Source organism: Columba livia, chromosome 2 (assembly GCF_036013475.1).
Source record: "Columba livia isolate bColLiv1 breed racing homer chromosome 2, bColLiv1.pat.W.v2, whole genome shotgun sequence".
Classification (NCBI taxonomy): Eukaryota; Metazoa; Chordata; class Aves; order Columbiformes; family Columbidae; genus Columba; species Columba livia.
Genome location: NC_088603.1, coordinates 11,614,121 through 11,636,178, shown reverse-complemented (window position 1 = coordinate 11,636,178; position 22,058 = coordinate 11,614,121). Strand labels below are relative to the sequence as shown.

General features: G+C 39.8%; 1 protein-coding gene across 12 annotated transcripts in view; it reads right to left on the bottom strand.

The window, feature by feature from the left end:
- Positions 1-22,058, bottom strand: part of ZMYND11 (zinc finger MYND-type containing 11) — a 108,657-nt gene that overhangs the window by 19,339 nt on the left and 67,260 nt on the right. For 4 of the 12 annotated variants that reach the window (XM_005498559.3, XM_065050492.1, XM_065050488.1 and 1 more), the window contains 3 exons: positions 12,157-12,201; positions 9,239-9,400; positions 180-257 (listed from right to left, as the gene is read on the bottom strand). In XM_005498559.3, coding sequence (XP_005498616.1) covers positions 180-257; positions 9,239-9,400; positions 12,157-12,201 — 285 coding nt within the window. Of the gene's footprint in view, positions 1-179; positions 258-9,238; positions 9,401-12,156; positions 12,202-13,847; positions 14,061-22,058 lie in introns of those variants that run through there. The other 8 variants (XM_005498561.3, XM_065050493.1, XM_065050490.1 and 5 more) reach the window with 4 other exon arrangements.

Below are 22,058 nucleotides of genomic sequence, written 5' to 3'. Positions count from 1 at the left end.
CCCATGGCATAAACTGCTGCTGCCAGAATGGTACTAATTCGAGCAATGAGACATGGTTAAGCGTATGTTCAAATACACATACCGCTCATGACAGCGGAAATAAAATGCCGCCCTCCTCCCCCCTCCATCCTCTGCAGTGCAACCCAACACTTGGATAAACTGCCCCATTTCAGACTCACCCGCTCCTTCATACGAGACACTATGAATCGCAGGTATGTGCTCATCTCTTGTTTACTTGTGTTTTTCTTCTTGATACTCTGCCAAAGAAAAACAGGATCATATTATTATTTTAAACTCGACTTGAAAATTCATCCAATAAAAATTTTCTCTGCATCACGTTATTTTAAAAGGTAACTTTGCATCACATATCACACAATTTTTTAGGGAAACTATTTCCTGAGAAATTAGTAACACTAACACATCACAACAACTGTATTGGTTGCTTTGAATTATATCTGGGCTGAGGACTTCAGCTACAGAAGAATTACTGGTTTTATTTCCACTTGTATGCATAATACTTTGTCAAAACCTCTCATGAAAAAAGTGTCTAATTAGAATAAAGCAATAAAGAAAGGCATTTTAGGGAGCAGTTTAAAATTTATGTAATGGTCTTTTTATTAGCAAGGCATTAATGCTTTCAGTAAAATAAGAAATTATTTTAAAAATAATACCCTGTACCATCTACAAATTCTGTGCTAGTAGGTAAAATGACACCATTTAGGAGGAGGTCAAATAGGCTCCAGCCAGTAAAAACTCAGAGCACTTTTCACTGCTCAAGAAACACAGCACCTGTTGATTTTTGTAGTTCTTCCTTCAAAAAGCCTAATCCAGATTCTGGAACACAGACTGCTTCTCTTTAGCAGGTCAGGATCCAGAGTCCTCCCCCTCACCTTAGACTAGTCTAGAGACTTCTCCCCACCCTCCAAAGTCAATCCAGGCCCGAGGGAAACGCTGCACACAGAAAACGTTCTGCTGAAGAGAAGGTGGCTCCTGCGGATGCTCCTACGAGCCGGCCTCTCCAGTCCCAGCTCGGCAGCTGTGCCTTACAACAGCTGCCTGCAGCGCGCCCTCTCCTCTCGCTGCAGCCTGCAGCAGCTCTCCCAAACAAAAGCACAGCCAAACAACACCACGGCTTCCAGGTTTACTATCCTGATGTGATTTCTAACTGCTCACATCTCCTGCAAAAATGTTTATTCCTCCTCCCACCTCTGAATGCACCGAGTGCCAAGCTGAGTTCTCTCCCCTTTGCAAGCCTCACGTCACCACCCCTGTGCAAACTGTGTGGACCAAATTGGCTCAGTTACACTTGTCTTCAAATTTTGGTGGGCTTTAGCAAGATCCACATAATTGTGCACATGACTGTTGCTTAGCATACACAAGAAAAACACAGAATCTATGTCCTAATAAGTAGTGAAAAGAGGTATTAGGCTTATGAAATACTGATCACTAGAAGTGTGCTATGTTTTACCAAATTACTTATATATGACTCTGAACATATAGAGGGAGCAGACACATTGAGTACAGAGCAAGAGTATAAATTATACCTTAGTGCAAAAAAAAGGTAAGATTTGACTGTGTCTCCTCTGCTTACATCCCTCCTACAAAACACTGAAGACACAGAGAATCACAGGCTGTCCCTTCTGCTACAATAAATGTGCAACCTATACATCTCAGGATTGTACTTACTACCTCCTTCTTAAATCAAAATTGTACACAGCAGTATCAATGAAGGTGCTTATTTAATTGCTTAGCATTATGCATAGAATCATTACAAACTGTGCTGAAATAGCCATTCAATCACGAATCTATAGAGATACTACAGAAGGCATAAAACCACTGTAGCTTTTTCTTGACAGGACACTGCCACTTTGGGGTAAAATTAATTATTGTGAAAAGGGCCAGCACTAGGTCTTTCTAACACTTACAGTGCATTTAAGCATTATTTTAAAAACATTAACGGTTCCCAGACCTTCCTTCCAAACTCTGGAACAAGACAGGATTTTACCCTGCAATATATGTCTGAATCACCTTCTTTATATACATGTGTTACTTTGCCTGCTGTGTGAACATGAATTCTGATGGAATTTAATTCACTCATTCAGTTTTGCATAAACCAACATTGCTACTGCAAAGGCAAACCCAAACGTGCGCTAAATTATCTGCATTATGAAACGCTGCTTTTAGGCAGTGGAGTGCCCTATGCTTGCGAATGACACAGCATTTTAGAAGACTGAAAGTTATCAGGACACAATAAAATCCACGTGCACTCACTGGTCCTTCTAGACCTCCTTTTCTGACGTGGTTCTGAATTTATCATTCTTTGAAAGTATTTCAGAATTCATGCGAACCATTTTTCATGCCCTGCTGGGCAAGACAGTTCATAAGGGACTGTGTTAAGATAGATGGTTTACAGTCTTATCCTTCAGATCATGAGAGAAGATAGATAGCTGGCTTTGTATCATTACTGATGTCAGCAATTAATATCATCTTAAGCATCAATGAAAATGATATCATTAACCTGACAATTCAGGCAAACTTGAATGTATCCACTTTTCCTTCAGTTCTCTACATTGATTTATTTTAAGAAAAATTTCATCTCCAGTTTCCTCTACTAAATGTTGAAAGGTAATGAATTTAGAGAATCGGAGACTATGTGCCGGCAAAATGTCTTTTTACGGCAAGGTTGCTCACCCTTTGTAGAAAGCAAGTTATAATCCAACCGCTTCATTCACTTTCCAACAAAGATTAGACCTTTAGGAGGTACCACTTACAAATTCTTTGGAAGCTATAGTGGAAAATGTGTAATTTTTTAATTTAAAAAAACCCTATTGTGTATTTTGAAGATGTGCAGTGTTCACATGGAAGTCAACCTAAAGCCACTTAAAGTGAGAAAGTAGATAATACTAGATTGGGGGTACAATTTGCATAACACCTATTCATATTGCTCTGACACAAAGAAACGTACACTGTTTCAGGTCCCTTTATAGTCAGAGTGATATAGAAGCAAGTATAAATGAAAATGGGGTCTTTCAGTTTTCTACTTTGGGGAAATGAAAACAATGATGGTGGCTTGTGAATCTGTAAAAGTGACAAGATGCCCTGTGTATCTTTTCCCACAGTCAGATCTACCAAGATACCCCTCTGCAAACCCTGTTTAAGTACAAGTGTGTTTTGAGGAAACTGCTACGATTCCATCCAGCCCCAAAAGATTACCAGGATCTTTATATTATAGATGCCCTATTGCTAGGATATTATCTTAATATAGGATTGTACTAGGTCTGGCTGGGAGGAAGTTAATTGTCTTCATAGCAGCTCACATGGCATTGTGGTTTGGATTTGTGACCAAAACAATGTTGATAACACATCAATGTTTTAAGCTCTTACTGAACAGTGTTTGCACAGTGTCATGGCCTTTGTTTTTTCTCACTCTGCTCCCAAAGTGAATAGACCGGGGGGTACGCAAGAGGTTGGGAGGAGACACAACCCGGCAGATGACCCGAACTACCCAAAGAGATACTCCCTGCCATGTAACATCATGTTCAGCAACAGAGAGGGAGAGGAGGCAGTTTAAGGGGATTAGCCATCTTTTGCTCAGGAACTGGATGGGCATCGGTCTACCCATGGAGAGTGGTGAGTGATTGCCTTTGCATCACTTGGTTTGTTCTGTTTTCTTTCTCTCTTCTTCTTTTTCTTCACTTATTAAACAATTTTTATCTCAAACCAAAAGTTTTCTTGCTTTTACTCACATTTTTCCTCTATCCCACTGGGAGTGTGGGAGATGTGGGAGAGCGGCTGTGTGGTGCTTAGTTGCCTACTGGGGTTAACCCACAACAAGGATGATTCTTAAGTCACATCGAGTTTTAGAGAAACCTGCAACCCTTCTGCTTTGAATTACGGTAAACTGAGAGGCCAGGTCAGACATACATGTTTACATAGGGGATGCAGGAGTCAAAGTAATACACTCCAAAACAGCAGTCTTCATGTAGAAGATGAATGAGATTTGGTAGGTGGAAGGCCAAGGCCGCAACCTCACGCTTTGCCTGTGGGCGTAGGAAATACCTTATATATATTCTCTGCGGCACAGCTATTTCTTAGAAGCTAGTACCTGAAGGCTGGATTTACATTGTTGTTTACATTCAATTTTCCAGATTAATAACACTGGTTAGGTGTTAAAAGAGGGTAGCAATACATAGCAGTGTGCAGGTGTGACTCCTTTAGTAATTCTGACGTGCTCCTAGTGCAGGAGTTCACCACAAGACTTGAGGAACCACACGAGGTTCACAGCAGCTCGGGGTACTGCCAAGCAGCACTCCATCCTGCGGCAGCACTGTTTACGATGCAAGTGACTATCCTTTGCACCCCAAGTTAGCATGTAGCTCTCAGCCCCCAGGGTGACAATGGTCACTACGCTGCAGCTGCTGCAAGCTTTCATTTGAAGAGAAAAAAAACAGAGAAACTCTGAGAAATGCAAGGGGTTAGTGCCGGCATTCTGTCTAGCTGTAAGAATTGAACTTAAATTTTCTCCACGTAAAGAGGTTTCCCTATAAACTCCCTTAACTAATATATTTTTTCCCTTCCTCTCTCAACTGTCACATGTATACACACATCAAAGAACTTCAGTTCAGTTCAGTGACAGATTAGGTGAAGGCTGCTCAATGACAGATTCATGTTTCTAAAGCATCAGTTCCATTTTCAGAAGCAATTCAGGTTTCCAGGGGTGTATGTGCAGAGGGGAACTATGTGCATGAGTCTAACACACATTTCCCCACTGCTCTTTAGGAGCTCCTCGCTTTACCCACTGGCCTTGGATCTTTTTAGGGCTTAAATTTCCAGAGGAATTTGGTGCTACATACGGAAAGCTTTACTCCTTCTGCTGCCCTCTCAAACTTCCAGCCCGCAGGTCCTCAGGTTTCCTGTGCCATTAAGAAAGGTCTGTAGGCACATGGGATGGGTCTCAGAGCCACCAGCGTGCGGTATGCCCAAAGCAGCATGTGGAAAAGCACCTGCACGAGCAAAATACGGCCTAAAACCTGCCTCTTTCAAGAGCATCTACAGTTAAACTACACTTTCAAAAGCATTCGGTGCTTTTGGAAATGTTACAGATGAATCTATAAGTTAGTTTGCACTCATACGGTGCATTAAGCACCTTCTGAATATGAAGCATCAACTGAATTAAATATGCTTTTATGCGCACAGAGAAGGCGGTAGGAAGCTCTAAGTGGGGGTTTCCCAGCCTTCTCACTGCTCTGGACAAATTCTTTTAGACTTTATTCCATACGCCCAGTTCTGCCGGCTCCCTGCCTTACTCCAGGCTGCACGTGGCTGCAAGGGGAACGGGAGGGGCCTGCGGAGCACTGACACCTCCCAGGCATAGGTTCTGCACTGTGTGCTCCCAATATCAGTCCTACACGAGGACCTTTACCCACCAATCCATGGCTGTTACGTGCGATTGTGCCAAATCCTGCTTATAGAATATGTTTCATCATACAGTTACCTAACAAACTCCTACCGTTACGCCCCATTAAGTCAGTCAATAGAGCCACATTTTCTTCCTTCCTCATATTTTACATTAACCATCTTGACTGACAGCTCGTACCTAAAATCCCCTGATCTAAGCCCTTGAGTTACTTAAGTAACCTTCATCTTCCTGTGCTTCTAACTTTCTACTGTCATTCTCACTTGTCAATTTTCTCTGAAGCTGATTGTGAACTGCATGATGGTGTATTTTTATGTACTCTATGAAATACTTAGCATAGTACCAGAACTCAGAAATAGCCTATCTATAGAATACTTATCAGCAAAGCAGTTAATATCTTAAGCTCTAAAGTTTACTTTACTCTCCTACATATAAACTCCAGAAATATTGAAACACCCACTACGATAGGTAAATTGATTACAATTCTTTGCAAGGCACACGCAGGGAAGATCAATCTCTGATCAGATGACTGTAAAAATTTTGATGTCAAGTGAAACCATATGAATAATTATTTCTGTTTCACAATTCAAAATCTATTCCTCTGGGATGAACTATATGTCATCATGCATAATTTTGCCTTTCTATAAAATTATTTTAAAACCTGAATTTTTTAAAAAAGAAATAATAAGAGCCGGTTATCCCAATATGTGATCAATATTCTCCTGTTCAGATTTTTGGATATATCTATTTTTCCTCCCAAAAAACACTAGTAATTTTGCAGCACTTTCGGCAGTCTTTAGGTGCTAAACTAACAGCTGGAGAAATTAATTTCCTCCTTTAATCTAACCAAAGAGTGGCAATAAAGGTACAAGTCTTCTGTATTCTTCAGACATGAAGTTGACTAATTCTGTCTTGAATGGGCCATTCCATGAGTGGGGAGTGTAATCTCTTAAGTTCCTTCAGTATTGAGTCTTTCTCTTCTGACCTCTATATACGGAATTTTGCTGATAATTCCAATTTATTTCACTTAAGACAATGATTAGTCAGCAGTCAGGGAAAACTTTCACTCTCTGCAATGTGTTTTGCATTGAACTTTCTTTGACTCTTGACTCCTGCTGAGAATTATGTAGGGTACAAAATATTCAGACTAGTACTGTCAAATTAAATAAAAAAGCACCAGGAACTGGACATTCTTGCTTATGGATGCAGTGGAAAAAAACCACCAGCAGGGAAACAGAGTTCAGAGTAAGGTTTGCAAGGGACTGTTAAAAACGTCACAGGAGGAAAAATATTTTGAAGTTATGAACAAATCCTTGGCAATGTCCTTTATAAAATGTTTCTGAGTAGTCAAGTGTGCAAGATAAAGCTGCACAGGTTGATTGAACTAGTACAACCAACAATTGTGAAATTAATAATCCAAAGGCTTGCTGACCTTGGCAGCGTTACAGAAGCAATCTTTACATAAGAATGAAGTGTTCTTAGATTATTTCTCCCAATATATGAGGTTTCAAACATACTTCTACTTCACATTTGTAAAGAGCTTTGAAATCCCCAGGCGAAAAGTGCTATGTCCAGTTACAAGAATAAAGTATGAAAATATGTGCTTCTTTTTGTCCCAGCTATTACTTTGCTTGAACATGCATATTTACTGCTGATAATGCAAACTAAATCCCATTGCCCTTATGCAAGATAGTTAAGCTCTGTTACGTCCTCTGGACATCAGCCAGGGCTCTCCAAATTACCATGGCTTTTTGAATATAGGCCTCTCTCTTGCTTTTAAAAGCAAATTAGAGCAGTTGTTTCTGAGGAAGGTGGGGAGAAAGCAGTGGAAGAATACTGAAGCCTGACACAAGGATGCTAACTCCCATGCCAGACTAGGTCTCCTTTGCTTACAGGGGCTGTGCGAGCCTCCTTAGTCCATGTTTGCAGAATTAGGGCTGAAGGAATTCGGATTAGTTACAAGGAAAATAGGAGCTGCCAGCACAGGGGGAAAAAATGGCAATATTCATGAAAATAGGTTGATCGTCATCCAAGGCACCGAGCAAGCCAAAGATCTCTGGGGCAAGAAGTATTTAAGAGCCCCCCAAAATCTTTCCTTAGTCTTTGTATAACAAAAAGGGAACCAATATGCAGAAAGACAGACACAGTGCACATGGTCTGAGTTTCATGGGACTGTTTTCAAGATAAACATTTGTTTAATATTATTGCCATAAAGGATTTCAAGGCTCCAGAATGAAAGACAAACTGTTCTCACAGCTGACGACCCTACGTATCTGTGCATATTTCAGGCAATGATTCAGCATTTCCACTCTGACGACATCCCTGTTACAAGATAGATGTTATATGCATCTTCTTATACAAGGTAGCTTAAACCATTTACTTTCCCTACTCTCCCCGGGTGTCATCTAAAATTATTGGTAAACTAGAGTGGAGACTGGAACCAGTTTATCTAATTTTAACTATTTATAAGAACTAGCAATACTTACTATGAGAACCAGCAATTAATACAGATAATTATATAAAAATCTGAAAGCAATTCACCTCTACGTGGACATCTTTTGTTTTTAACAGAGGTAATACTGAGCAGCTAGATTAAACGCTAATAAATCAATATAGAGAAATCCAGTACACGTCCTCATTCTTAACTGTTTTTTCCCTGCCACTCCTTCTTCATTCCTTCCCACTCTCTTGAGGCAGGCTCGATTTTCCTGCTATTTCCCTAAACGCTGAGAGCTCCCAATCTGAGACAACAGGTTTTTCACAGCTGGTTCGAAGGTAACAGCAGTCAGAATGTGCTGTTTAGACACAAAACCAGCCACGTGTTTCCAAAACCGCTTCTCTGAACTCGGAAGCGCCTGAAGCCTCCGCTCCCTGCAGCACCACCAGTCTGCTGCCCCGCAGCCACAGCTTGGCTTGCAGCAAGGGAACTCCCTCTCCCTCCTGCAACCCAAGGCACAGCGCAACTGGCAGTTTTATGCTTTTCTATGGCATTAATTTTATCTTAAACATTTAGATGCGTTATTTCCCTCAATTTACGGAAATCTAGGAATGTTCTCCATTGGGGAGGCGATGCAGACATGAGAACAGGAAGGTGTATTGGGCTGGTTCAAGGCCAGGTACCAGTAAGCATCCTGACTAGAATGTTTAGTACTCTAATGACGTGTAGACAACACACTTGCTCATTCTTGGAAATTATATGAAAAATACCCTTTGCTGTCTCCCTACCATACTCATTAAATTAGCAGTTTTAAAGAAAAAGCAATATACTTATGGATGCTATAGGTGAAATCCATATTGGCCTTTTTGCACCAATAGAATACATATAAGTAAATGAGAAGCAGAATTTCACCCTGTATTTATTGAAACTGCCCTCATCAGTAACACGATTGTGGCTTTATAAAGTAAAATATGATTCCAATAAAATATTAAGAATGCAGTCACCAAAATACAAAAAAATACATTATGATTCATTAAAATGATGTTAAATAAAAACAGTAGCATCTTATACAGCAATTTGGTTACTCATGTTGAAGATTTCCACAATATACTGCATTCACACGTGGCATACATACGTACACACATTCCCACACAGTATACTGTGTGTGTTCAAATGCATAAGTAAAACTTGCCGGGCTCTTAAAAATGACCATCTGCTACATGCACCACATTTTGGTATCTCTGTATAGATGCTCTAGGTATGTACCATCGTTTCAATATTCAGTTCTTTATCCATTAACCTGGCCACACCATCTGGACACCTTAATGAATCTATTAATGAATATCAATCCTCTAATCAGCACATGAAATCTCAGAGGTACTCACCCTGCAAACTGGGCACTGCCAGTGACTACTGCTGTCTCTAAGCCTGAACTCATCAGACAAACACTTGGAATGATACACACGAAAACACAGGTCACATATCAACACCTCTCCAGGCAAATGGCATTCAAAACAATACCAGTCATGATTTTCTGTTTCCCAGTCCTACAAAAAATACAAAATATTTTGGTATGACATTCTGTCAAAATCTGCAGGAACTAAGAACAAAATTGATATGTCTTGAAATCCAGCAGCAATTAGACATTATAAACATTTTAAGAAGTGTATAATGTTTGAAAAACAGGGGAAAACCTACACGTTTAAAGATCTTCATCAGTTTAATACATACTAACTCCAATAGAATATGAATGCCAACTTTTAGCTTTTTCAAGTGTCCGATTAGTAACAATTTCAAATATGAGCTCTGTCCACAATGAAAAGTGGGTTTGTTTTCTACTTTTGTGTAAAACACTTGTTGACCTCTCTGTATTAGACTACAAACAAATGTTTGTGCACCTTGACAGACCATACCTATTTCCTTGGACTATTTCCCCTTGTTTTGATTGTTATGGTACATTGTCAACTGTAATTTTCAGAAGGGTGGTCCCCTCCAGTCTTTATTCTCTTAAAACTGAAAACTTTTCAGCATCAAAGTTACAAGAAATAAAAGAAATCATGAACTTATTACTGAAAGAAATATTTCTACTAAGCAATCCCAATGCAATTCAAAAAATAGCAAATGTTTCACTTGCAGTGCCATGTAGCACCAGGCTTATTCCTGAAATGTTCTAGAGAAGACAAAGGATATGGTTCTGCTGATGCACAGATGTCTTTAATACACTCTTCCTTGAAAATTCAGCCCCAGCGGCCAAATTTTGACCTTTGAAATATGCGCACAAGCTTTGCTGAAGTAAATGAGAGCGGCATGCATATAATTTGGAGGCAGAATTTTGCTCTAGGAATCTACAGTACTAGAACCAAGCAGAATTGCCAGTGGCCACCGTTAAATGTTTGTTTGTTATATGAAATGCCACGCTTTTCCCTACGCTTAGATGACAAAATAGTTGTCATATCCTAGGTAAGACTCCCAATGCCTTTTCATGTCAAATGACACTTTTCAATGGGTTCAGATCTCTGAAAAAAATTATTCCTATTCTTCAAAAAATGATCACGATAAAAATCTGATCAAGGTATTTTTAACATCATATTGTGAAGGTGGACTTAATAATTCCCACCAAGTGCCAGAACTGGCATTTGTCTGATTTCCACTTTGCCGTGCCTGGGAACTGCGGTCATTACAGCCCTTGTGTGAGAGGTCTCCTCCAACGGGGCAGCGTCACAACTGCTGCGCAAAGTGGCACTTCAGTCCCTTCGGCTGAAGAGCAGCCGCGTTGTGTGTGGACATAATTCGTTTGACCAGAGCCCCCACAAATATGAGAGTTAGGAACAGCCTCAACCCAGATTGCCTACACTGCAATTTATACACTGTGGATGCTGGAATGCAGAGCAGTAAGTTTAGGGGGAAAAAACTCAAATAACCCTTAAACAACGATTTTAGAATGCAGAAATTTGCCCTCCTTTGTTGTTCAGATTAACAGTGTAACTTGACTCTTCTATTGTTTCCCCTCATTTAATTTTATTTGCCAATTCTGTATCTCTCAGAACAGCACAACAACAGCACTAAATTTGGGTACATGAACGCATTCTCATTTCACCAAATCTTTCCCCTTCCACAAAGTCCAGTGGGGGCCCTTTCTTTATGATATTTTAGAAACAACTAAAGATACTGCATTGTTGATGTACTTTATTTGCCTGTAGACGAAGAAAAATCAGGATAAAGTATTGCTTTGTATTTCTTTCATATTAACCATAATACTTCTCTTTTTTATGAAACTTAAAAAATAATCAGATGGCAGTAAAGGGCCAATTAAGCAAGAAAAAGAATCAGTTTTGATTAAAGATCTAGCCAGATAAAAATCAGAGAAGACCCCAATAGGTCCCAGCTACTGCGGAATTTCAGCACCAAATCAGGATTCTTAATTTTTATTCATACTACTTAATTACTGATAAATCCCAGATATTCCATTGTTAGGAATTATGCTGGCAAAGAGATGTAGAATTTCATAAACATAAAGAAATATACTTGCTGGCAAGAAAAATCATACACTTAAGCCAGAAACCATGCTGTTAAATAAAACACCAGAAGTTTCCTTCAGTATTCACACTGTAAAGTTTTGAAAACATCATTATTACTGAATATAATCACCGAGGTTTTTCAGAGAAAAGATTTTTAGTTTAATGCAGTATATTTAGTGCATAGGTATATATAAAACATTCCTTTATGCAATATATTTGAAAAGTTAATAAATAAAAAGGTACATAGCCCTTGGGAACAACACTACACTAGTGACCTCAATAGGCAGAGGCATTAGTTTTACTCCAACGACAATGAAATGTTATTGCTTCTCTTGGTTGACATAAGTTTGAACGGGATGAGAATGTGCTCCCGACACTTTTGTTTTGTTTCGTTTTGTTTTGATGCATTTTCTTTTAAACAGCTCAAACTCTGACTGTCAGTGCTCGGGGTAGGACAGGTCAAAATTCTCCGCCAGCTGCAAACACGGTTAAGTCTGCACTTGGAAAATCCACCACCAGGTGTCATGAGCCACCCCGAAAAGGCCCGACGAGAGGACAACCATCCTACCACCGCCTCCAGCCGCATGTACCGTGTGAGCCACCGCTCAGCCCCAGCAGAGAGCAAAATCATCGAACTACATACATACAGAATGCGGACTAAGAATTGGAAGTGATATGGATGATGCGGGTGGTTAATATAGTAAACTAAGCTATCCTAATGGAAGACAGAAACGCAATAGAAAATATGACAGAATTCAAAACCACATAGTGCAAAAATTGTTCACCTTGTTTTTTGCTGCTGTCTGGGAAAAAGGCTGCATACCGTAGGCCTTTCAAAATAAAAACAAAACAAACTTTGTATCTATATTGTAAGCCATCCGATTATCAGGATATACACAAGGCTAGAAAGAAATCATGCACAGTGACCAGGAAATCAATCTGTTATTTCTAACACCTGGTTGCATATTATTTCCTCCTGCATTTCTGGAATGCTAACTAATGCTTTCACCACTTTTTGTTCCTTTAAAACATCCCATGTACTTATATCATTAGAAGAACCCAACACCCATCTTCTTCCCCATATACACACCCACCACCAGGCCAACTTAAAAATTGTCAGGAGTATTAATGGTTGCTAATTAATGCACTTTCTTTGATATATAAACCTTCTTTGGGCATCTAAAAAAGATCCATGTAACATCATTTACTACACACGAAGTGTTGGCCCCACCAAAATCAAAGCAACACCTTCTCTGCTGCTTATTATCAAAGATTAATCTATGGCTTCACCGATAAAACTCACAGTCCTTATTTGCATGTAAAAGCTGATGCGTTTTCCAGGGGCCATGCAGAATGAAGGAAGGATCTCTGGCATGGGATTCCATGGGCCAGGAGCCTTAATTCCCGAGGCAGGGCAGGGGAGGCCTCGGGTCACTGTGCAGGCAGGTGAAGAGAAACCCAAGGGCTCGGTGGCACCCAGGGACCAGCCACAACCCCCCTGGGGCACGGATCCGGCAGCAAAGGTGTAACAGAGGCCTTGCCCTTCTTTCTGCTCAGCTGCCTGTTGCATGTGTGGGGATCTGCATCAGCAGGGCAGCAAACGTCTGTTTGGGGGATTGTATTTAATAGCCGAGAGCTGTGCTCTGTTAGGCAGAGTGGGATCTTGCAGTGATACGGGTCACTTGTGATCACTTGTTCTTTATACCCAAACATTATATTATAAAGGTCACTTTGCATTGGACATGAGTAGTTGAGATTTCTCAGCAACACAAATGAAACAATGCAACCATTTTGAAAATACAGCTTAATTTATGACCAACATGTAAGCTTACTTCTTTTGTGATTGTCTTAAGTAGGTTGTCTTAAAGCAAATACATAAATTTATTCTAGAAGTGCAGAAAAATAACATGGGACATAAAATGTCAGGCTATCAAGAACATTTGACAATTTAAATACAGATAAACCCAACAGAAAGGAATGAATCATCACGTCGTAGCCTTTACTGTAGAATAAAATATATAGTTGTTGTCAAGGAAAGAATAATTTTAGTGCATAAAGAAAATGTCCATTATAATGCAAATGTACATGGAAAAGAAATGCTTACTCATTAGTAATGGAGATTTACTTAGCTGTAATTGAAATAGGGAATCTGTATGTTGGAGAATGTGACATCCTGCTGTACAATTAGCATACCATTAAGTAGCAGACATGAAGCATATACTGACAGTAAAATTAGCAATAACTTAGAGGTCACAATTGTAACTATTAGGTCACTTCCATACCTTAGCAAGCCCATAATTATTGAAAAAAAAAAAAAAAAACAGGTGTAAAAACAATTAGTAAATTTTTATTTTCCTATAAATTATATGTAGGCACAGCACATGAAAACAATATAACCCCTTTTCTTAGACTTTGTCTAAAAGGACTGCTTTGCCCTTTTATAATGCATATTCCATTAACATAGCTCATTTCTTACCTGTTAATCTGTTTTCTCCAAGTCACTTAATGGTAGCCCCGATACTCGGTATTAAGTCATTCTACTATCAGGTGAAGAGAGGAAAAGGGTGGGGGGAAAAAGGCAAAACTCTATTCATGAAACTCCCCTTTATGGGGATTTGCTTGTTTCACACTGTTGAACTATTTCCCAAACCATCCAAATTATGGATATCCTTTGGACCCAAACAGAAAGCTAAAAAAAAAGAGGTCACATAGGTGGGGAAAAACAGTTATAAGTCAGTTATCTCTTTGACGCGCAGTCATGTTTATTTATGAATAGTATACATACAGTTCTGTTGTCCTAAATTCAGTATGATGCAAATGAAGGAAAGCATGTTCCTCGCAGCTCATGGTTCCCAGTATTTCCTGTGTGGCACTTGTTCCATAGCACTCTTTGGGCTTTTTTTTTCCCCCAGGTGTTCTGTTTCAAGTGCTTCTCCAGAGTTTCTTTGCCGTTTACCTACAGGCTGCTGTGGTGTTTCTCTGCATCTCTCATCCACACTCATGCACACAAAGCTCCTTCCAGACCACTGGATTTTCATCTAGACCCACCTGTGCACAAACTCATGGTCAGGCCTGTGTAGTGTCTATGCTTTAACAGTCCCTAGAGCTCCAGCTGCCCAGCGGATAAAGAACTTAAAACATTTAGTCTAACAGAAGAGTATTAGTAGATGCACAATAGATTTCACCCACTTCGTATCGTAACAACGCTTCTGCTCTGTCACAGCGGTGAAATCTAGAATGGCAACAAGGTCCATGCCAGCAGAAAGAAGGTGTTTATGAAATATAAACTCTTTAAAAATAGTAATATTTGTACGCTACATTTATCTCAAGACATTTTCAAATCACCAACCCCAAAGTGTCATCTTTTCCTGACTATTTCACAACCCTTTAGAAAACTGTAAAAGATCTCAATGAATGAGTTCCTACCATTTCTCAGATTCGCATTTCTTTGATATTTACTGAGACAGGCCATGTCCAACTTGAAGATATCCTTTCTGGATTCCTGTATTTTAGGATTCAGGAAGAGCCATAAGGAACACTCCTTTCCCTTCTCCCTACCTCCATCAGCTTTAACATGTAAGTTCTTTCAACTTCCGCACCTTCAGCTAAGAGAGAAACTTTTAAAATCTTTGATTCTGGTATTAAGATTTCTTTGTTGGCTTTCAGTAACTCTTCACTGGAACCCAACCAAGTTGACTACCAGTCAGTAGACAGAATGCACTGAAAGAAATGCCTCCCACAAGAATTACATGTTACTTTTTTCACATCTTTCCTTCTGCTTTAGGTTTTGCAACCTGCATCCATCATCATCTACTGTTGGGAAGTCATTCCTATGTTGTGTTCTGAGTTTTTCATATTTCAAACTTTCTGCTGCAAATGAAAAGCCTTTATTATAATAACAAGCGGTGGTACCGCATTCTAGGACAGGTGTATCTGCCATACCACCAACCTCCTCTGGTATCCGAGTCCCGTCCTCAGGAGGTCTCAGAGTTTCGGCAGGAACCTTTGTCCCCATTCATATTAAACAAAACAGCATCTCTTTATTTCTAAACACTTTCTCCATTCTTAATCAATCAATTCCTTTCTGTCTTCCTCAGGCAGCATCTGTTCCCATCAAAGCTTTCTCGACTAGACACGAGCTTTACTACAGATAGATGTTAAAACTGTGCAGTGCATTTTGCAGCCTTTATGACTCACAAATATAACGAAGCACTGCGGGGACACGCTACCTATGCACTCCTGTTCTCCAGCACAAAACCTGACGGAAATGCTTCTTACGCATTTGCTGTAAATAGCTACTCCACATTGATATTATTTGTCTGTTCACTAATATTTGTCTCTAAGTATAAATATCAGAATCTGTGCCCCACAGAAAAGGCAGTCTGAAACGGGCTCAGACAAGAGCGGTTGTAAGAGCCCTTAGGAACTGTGGAAATGCTAAACTGTGCTCAGCTTTGAAATGTCTCCGCTTGCCCATCTATCCACTGCTTTGGCAATACTGTTGAACTCCCGAGGAACTGCTCTGTAATAAGGAGTTTTACATAATGCAGCTGTTTATTTGTAGAGCTGGACAGATTGGAGCCTTACTCCTTTTTTTTTCAGAGGAACAGACTAGCATTGCGCGCCTTTTCCATGCGTGCTGGACTCTTTCTTAAACAGGCTGTATCTCGTTGGGTACAGTGAGAAACCTTCAGCATACCATGGATCTCTGGCAGATGCAGCGGTTTCCACTCAGACACTAGCATGCATCACACACTACCTGGGTCAAACAAACAGTGTGCCACGGTACATCATTCCCCGTATTTTTTCCACCGCAGTGGGGACACTGTGTGTGTTTTTGGCCTCCTCCTGCCCTGCGGCTCAGCCTTCTCATGCCACAACAGCTCCGGCTCCTTTTATCCCTTAGCAAGCGGGAATCCTCCTGTAAACTTGCTTTCAGTAACCCACTGAATCAGCTTTTATCTCTTCATCAGAACGACAGGTTAGGCTCCGAACTGAGGAGAGTATGATTAATTCCTTGATGGCTCAGAGGACTTACTGCATCTTTGCAGCAGGTAAATGGTGAGCTAGCTGTTTAATAAAGTATTTTCCTTTTATCACTGCTGTACAGGATCCGTACTTGATCAGGATGATTGCTTTACAATGACAAAGCTTCTTAGATCATCCCATGTTTTACATTTACTGTTAGAGTAATGCATTAGAGTAAATTCAGCATCAAAATAAGCTTATTTTCTCCCCACTAGTTTCCTTGTATGTATGTTTTCACTAGATACATTGCCTCCTGTTTTGCATCTATTTTTTTCATACTGCTTTTGCTCATCAAAAGTGCTCAGCAAATAAGCAAGCATCCATCTCTCCTTCAAAGCCAAAACACCACAGCAGCTAGAAACCCTTTATTAAAATTGTTTCACTTTATCTTCTGCTTCCTTTTCTAGAAAACTACCACAGCAGGTAGCTACAATGATGTGTGCTTTTACAGACAGGATAATCTGTCCATCGCAATCAGTTGCCTTTATAGATCCTTCCCTTTGATGACCTGTGCTTCATTTTTAAAAATGGATTTCCATAAGCTGACACTGCAGGACACTTTGTAGGTATTCATCTTCCATATTTTATCACAAATAAATCCAAAGCAATTATGAGTTCATATGTCTGTACAACTACCCAGGCACCTGGCTTAACTTCAAGTACTTTTATCTATCTATCTATCTATCTATCTATCTATCTATCTATCTATGTATCTCGCTGTCTCGCTATCTCTCTACCTACCTACCTACCTACCTGTTATGGCCAAGATTTAATAATCTCAACAATAAACTGTTTTTCTTTTTTTTTTCAATATTTTTAATTTTGCTCATTCTAGAAATCAGTTTTATTCTAAAAAGAATGAACTCAGAACCATCTGTCAGGAGACGGACCAAAATCTCCTTCTCTGTAGTGCATACTAAACATAGACATATTCATATGCTCGTGATAAGCCATTTCCATTTTCTTCATTGATAACTGCTTCCTCTTCTGATGCAAGAAGACTCGGGTTCTGCAGTAAATTCCACAGCCTCTTAGAACACTTTTGGCTTTCTTTCCTTGAGTTTAACCTGCAAGCCTAAGTTGGTCTAATTAATTTGTTGCCAGTTTGTCTCAGAAGTCTTCTGTTTCTGGCAGAAACCACCAAAGTTTTCCCTGGATTTCTGCCAAGACAGGTAGATTTTTATTCCCTCTCCTACCTCGTAGTTACAATATGGACAATTCAGGGTGACAGGCTCCAAAGTAAAGAGCCAGTATCCAGCTCCCGGAGCTGAAGAAGAAGTTTTCTCAAGAAGTGTGGTAGCATGGCAGCAGCCAAAATTGCTGAAACCTCTGTTGTGCTCATCTTCTTGAGCAAAGGAGGCTGAGGGGAGACCTTATCGCTGTCTACAACTACCTGAAAGGAGGTTGGAGCATGGAGGGGGTTGGTCTCTTCTCCCAAGTGACAAGTGACAGGACAAGAGGAAATGGCCTCAGGTTGCACCAGGGAAGGTTCAGGTTGGATATTAGGAAAAACTTCTTCCTGGAAAGGGTTGTCGGGCATTGGAACAGGCTGCCCAGGGCAGTGGTGGAGTCACCATCCCTGGGGGGGTTTAAAAGGCATTTAGACAAGGTGCTCAGGGCCATGGTTTAGTGCTAGAGGTAAGTTATGGCTGGACTCGATGATCCTTAGGGTCTCTTCCAGCTGAAATGATTCTACGATTCTGAGCCCATGAGCTGTGGTCCTGAAGTAAAGTACAAATCTCAGTTTCCCCCCCAAGAAGATCATGTTTGGGTAGCAGTAGAGTTTACAGTACTTAAGACAATGCAAGTATTCTCCTCCAGGATATTAGAAATAGAAAATAGTTTCAAACAAAAATATTTCTTTTTTCTTTCTTCATGTTCCAAGTGAGTTCAAGGTTAATAGAAATTTTCAACTTATCTCCTCAGAAACTGGAGTCGCTTCTGCTATTAACATCACCATTTTTTACTTAAGTTGAGCCAAGATGAGGTTTGTAGGCTATTTTCATTAAGGAGATAAATCAGTGATGGAGTGAAGTATTTATTAGGTGCAATGCCTTTTATTTCCACATTACGTATGTGAAGGTTTTGTTCCCCTAGAAAGAGGATGAATCCAGACCAGAAAGAAACTAGCTCTTTGCTTGTGGCTCCAAGTCTCCTTCCAAGAAGAATTGTGCACAGAACAGGTCTCGCTCCTTTTTTTTTTCCTTAAAATATGTTTACATTGCTTTTCTGGCCTTATCTTCTCCATAGAAGTCTGTAGTGTTTTTCTAGGTTGTCATTTCTGCACATTCAGAAACATTTTATCTGAACCAACAGCAGAGCCTCCTACACACTCTGCTTAAATCTCCAACTTCTTGTCCATGTCCCTGTGCTGTAGGTGTGGCTGGTGTTGTTCAGCTGTCAGTGATTTACAGGCATGCGGGCTGCATTTATTGTGAATGAAGCATGAATATTAATAAGCCCATCAGCTTCAATGAAGTTTCATTCAGTGATCAGCTTGACATAATAATAAAAGATTCAAAACAGTTTCCAGTGATGCTGAGCATTTTCAACACACAAAGTCAATAAAAACAACACTACAAGGTCTGGGATGACACAAAAGAGGTAGAAAAACCCAAGATGCATATTTTCAGAACAAACTCAAGATGGATTGATCTCTGTAATCTAGTCCATTAACATAATGTAAGTCCCACGATGGAAGCTTTATAAAGACTAGTTTACTTCAAACCCATAAGTACATTACCATGCTTCAAAACACCCTTTCAATCAGACAAAAATCCCACAACATATTGTGAAATCTGTGAACAACATCATCAGTATCTCAACTCCAGAATGGTGAGTGAAAGCCTCAAAGAAGAATACAGCATTATATTCGCTGAATTTTTAAAAGTCAAGTTGGAAAAGCTGGGAGAGGCAAGTGCAGACGCTGATGAGGTTGTTTTACCAGTTTAAAAGCATCATCTCTTAGGTATGCAATAATATGGACTCGACTAGAGTCATCTTCAGTAATATGCAGATCCTCCAAACAGCATGAGCTGAGGGGAGAGGGAAGAAATACTCCTGAACAGATGGGAAGCAAAAAACAACATTGGAAAAGGAATGCAGAGAATTGTTCATGACTCCCAACTCATCTGGAGACAGGCAGAGCCACTGGAAGGGCAGTGAGGCCATTCTCATGAGCCAGCAGCCTTAGTGCAAAGGAGGGTCTTGGCTTTAATACAGCAGGAATTTCTTGTCCGTGAGGTGAGAGTTCAGAATTCTGATTTGCTTCTCAAGGACAGAATAGTCTATGCTTTGACTTGGCGATTTGAAATATTTGCCTTTCTGTACTTTCACAGATCCACAGCAGGATATTACACCAGTGGACTCTAAATTTTGGTTGATTAATGAACAGAATTTTACACTAATATCCTTTGTGACAATAATTTGCAAGAAAAAAAAAATCATTGCTTTTAGCACACAGTGGAGTGATATAGTGGCAGTCTCTTGGCAAAACAAAGTCTGAATGATGATGGGATGGTATAGGATGGAAAGACAGATAGAAAAGAAAGATTCGAAGAGTTCCAGAACCCCATTTCCCTTGAGTGCTCTCGTGTGACCAGACTGTTATGTGGCCTGACCTTCAAAGCCGCCTCAAACTGTCCCTGAGGTGTGGAAGTAAAGGTGGAAGCCGGCCTGCAATTATAATTAGGAATCTACCTGGAACATTCCAGCCTGGAAAGTCGTCATTTTGTTACAATATGTGAGAAAGAGTAACTCTCGTGTTTTGGGCTAGGTTTGGCTTTAGATCAGTGAATTCACATAGGACTTCAGATTCAAGTCAATATGGATGGATAAGACAAATGGAGAATTTTTTAAACACTGAAGGACATATTTCTTCCTTTGGTTTGACATGTTCTTCCTCCCTGGGCTCTCTAGTTAGAAGAGTTTTCATGATGAAGGCACTGGCTGTCATTATTGCTACTTCATATTATCCTTCTGCTCCTAACTGAAATGAATGGGATGAACATTACAACCATTCCTCAAACTAGTTAGTCTGAAGCCCTTAGCTTGCTAGCAATAACTGGTAGCTAACTAGGTCGGTTTTGGTTGGTGTTGTTGTTTTTTAAATGGGGGGTGGGGGTGTTTTGCTTGTTTTTTGTTTTTGCTTTTTTCGGTTGGTTGGGTTTTTTTTGGTTTGTTTTAATTTAAAGTGTATTTTGCCTACAGAAAAGATTCAAACCCTCACCGTGACCGTTCTTAAGCTTTTTACAATTATCTTCATATTTATGGAGACTCAAGATGACATAGCCAGTTCAAAAAACAGCTTCTGGCTACCAATATTGACCTGGCATGGAAAAATCAATATAATTACAAAAGCAATTAAGGATGGCAAGCAAGGAACCCAGCCTTTGCTCAATCTGAAGCAATTTAGGTTAACACAAACATAACAGCCAAAATACTCCTTGCTCATAGATTGATCCTAGCAAAACTGAGCCTGCAATACATCAAATCACAATAATCACTGGGTGTGTGTCTAAGGTCACCAGGGCTAACAAAATCACCTTCAAAACTCACAGTGCTGGCAGTGGGTTACAACGAAGGTTAACATGATGGGAGAGATGAATTATTTAGGCAGCCTTGAGACTTGAAAGTATCTGGAGTCACTTCAAGCAAGCACCAGTACTTTCTAGATATAAAAGATAAGAAAATGCCCAGTAATGAGTTAGCAGGTTATGATTACAGGGGTGTGTTGGGGAAGAGAACATTCTACTTCTAATGTTTTCTGAAAACAGGGAAGCAAGCAAACTGCCCCTCCAAATAGCATTCTTTCCACTAAACTAAAAAATCTTTATAGGGAAGAATTGGAAAGGCAATAATTTAGATATGGAGAGGACTAAATGCACAGGAAAATGACTGCAACTAAATCCTCAAGTCAGACTTAACTGGCCAGAAGAGTTGCTGGCTCTTTCTATAAGCAATCGATTAAATAATCAGAAAATAAAACCTTGTAAAAGAGTAACTTCTTGAAAACATAATCACCTTGTATGTATTTTGTCAGCAAAGAAATAACTCAAAGTCCCTTAACTAAGTGTGAAGCCTCACTCTTCACACCTCATTAGAGAACTTGGCCACTATGAACTGACTTTAAACCACAGCAGTGCTGTAAGATGTGTCGCATTCAGATGCAAACAATGAACCCACATGACTAACATCTCCATTTTAGAAGAGCACAATACTGTTTGGCTTAATGAACACATGTAAATTGATATTATACATTCATAATGCCTCTCCTTTGGGTCAGCGCGGTTTTATGACTTTAATCATGAGGAGAAGAATTAGCACGTTAAATGCTCAAAACAGCTCCGTGCACACTGTCTGTAGAAAAATCACAAAAGACGTAAATGAGTAAGACAAACTAGCTCTAAGAACTATATCTAACCCCCCATAAAGCTGCATGGCATTGGTGCTTTAATTTGATTTCTTTCATTGGGATTAGACTGAGCACTATTTTACACAGATAAAAGTACATAGAAATCATGGCATAAGTGAAAATAGAAATGAATAGGTAAGGAGATTCATGGTTCTTTTCTTCAAGAACGACATTCCCCTTCTATTTTATCAACTATTTTGAAAATATAATTAACAAAACTGATTTGAATGTGTTTTTTTTTTCTGA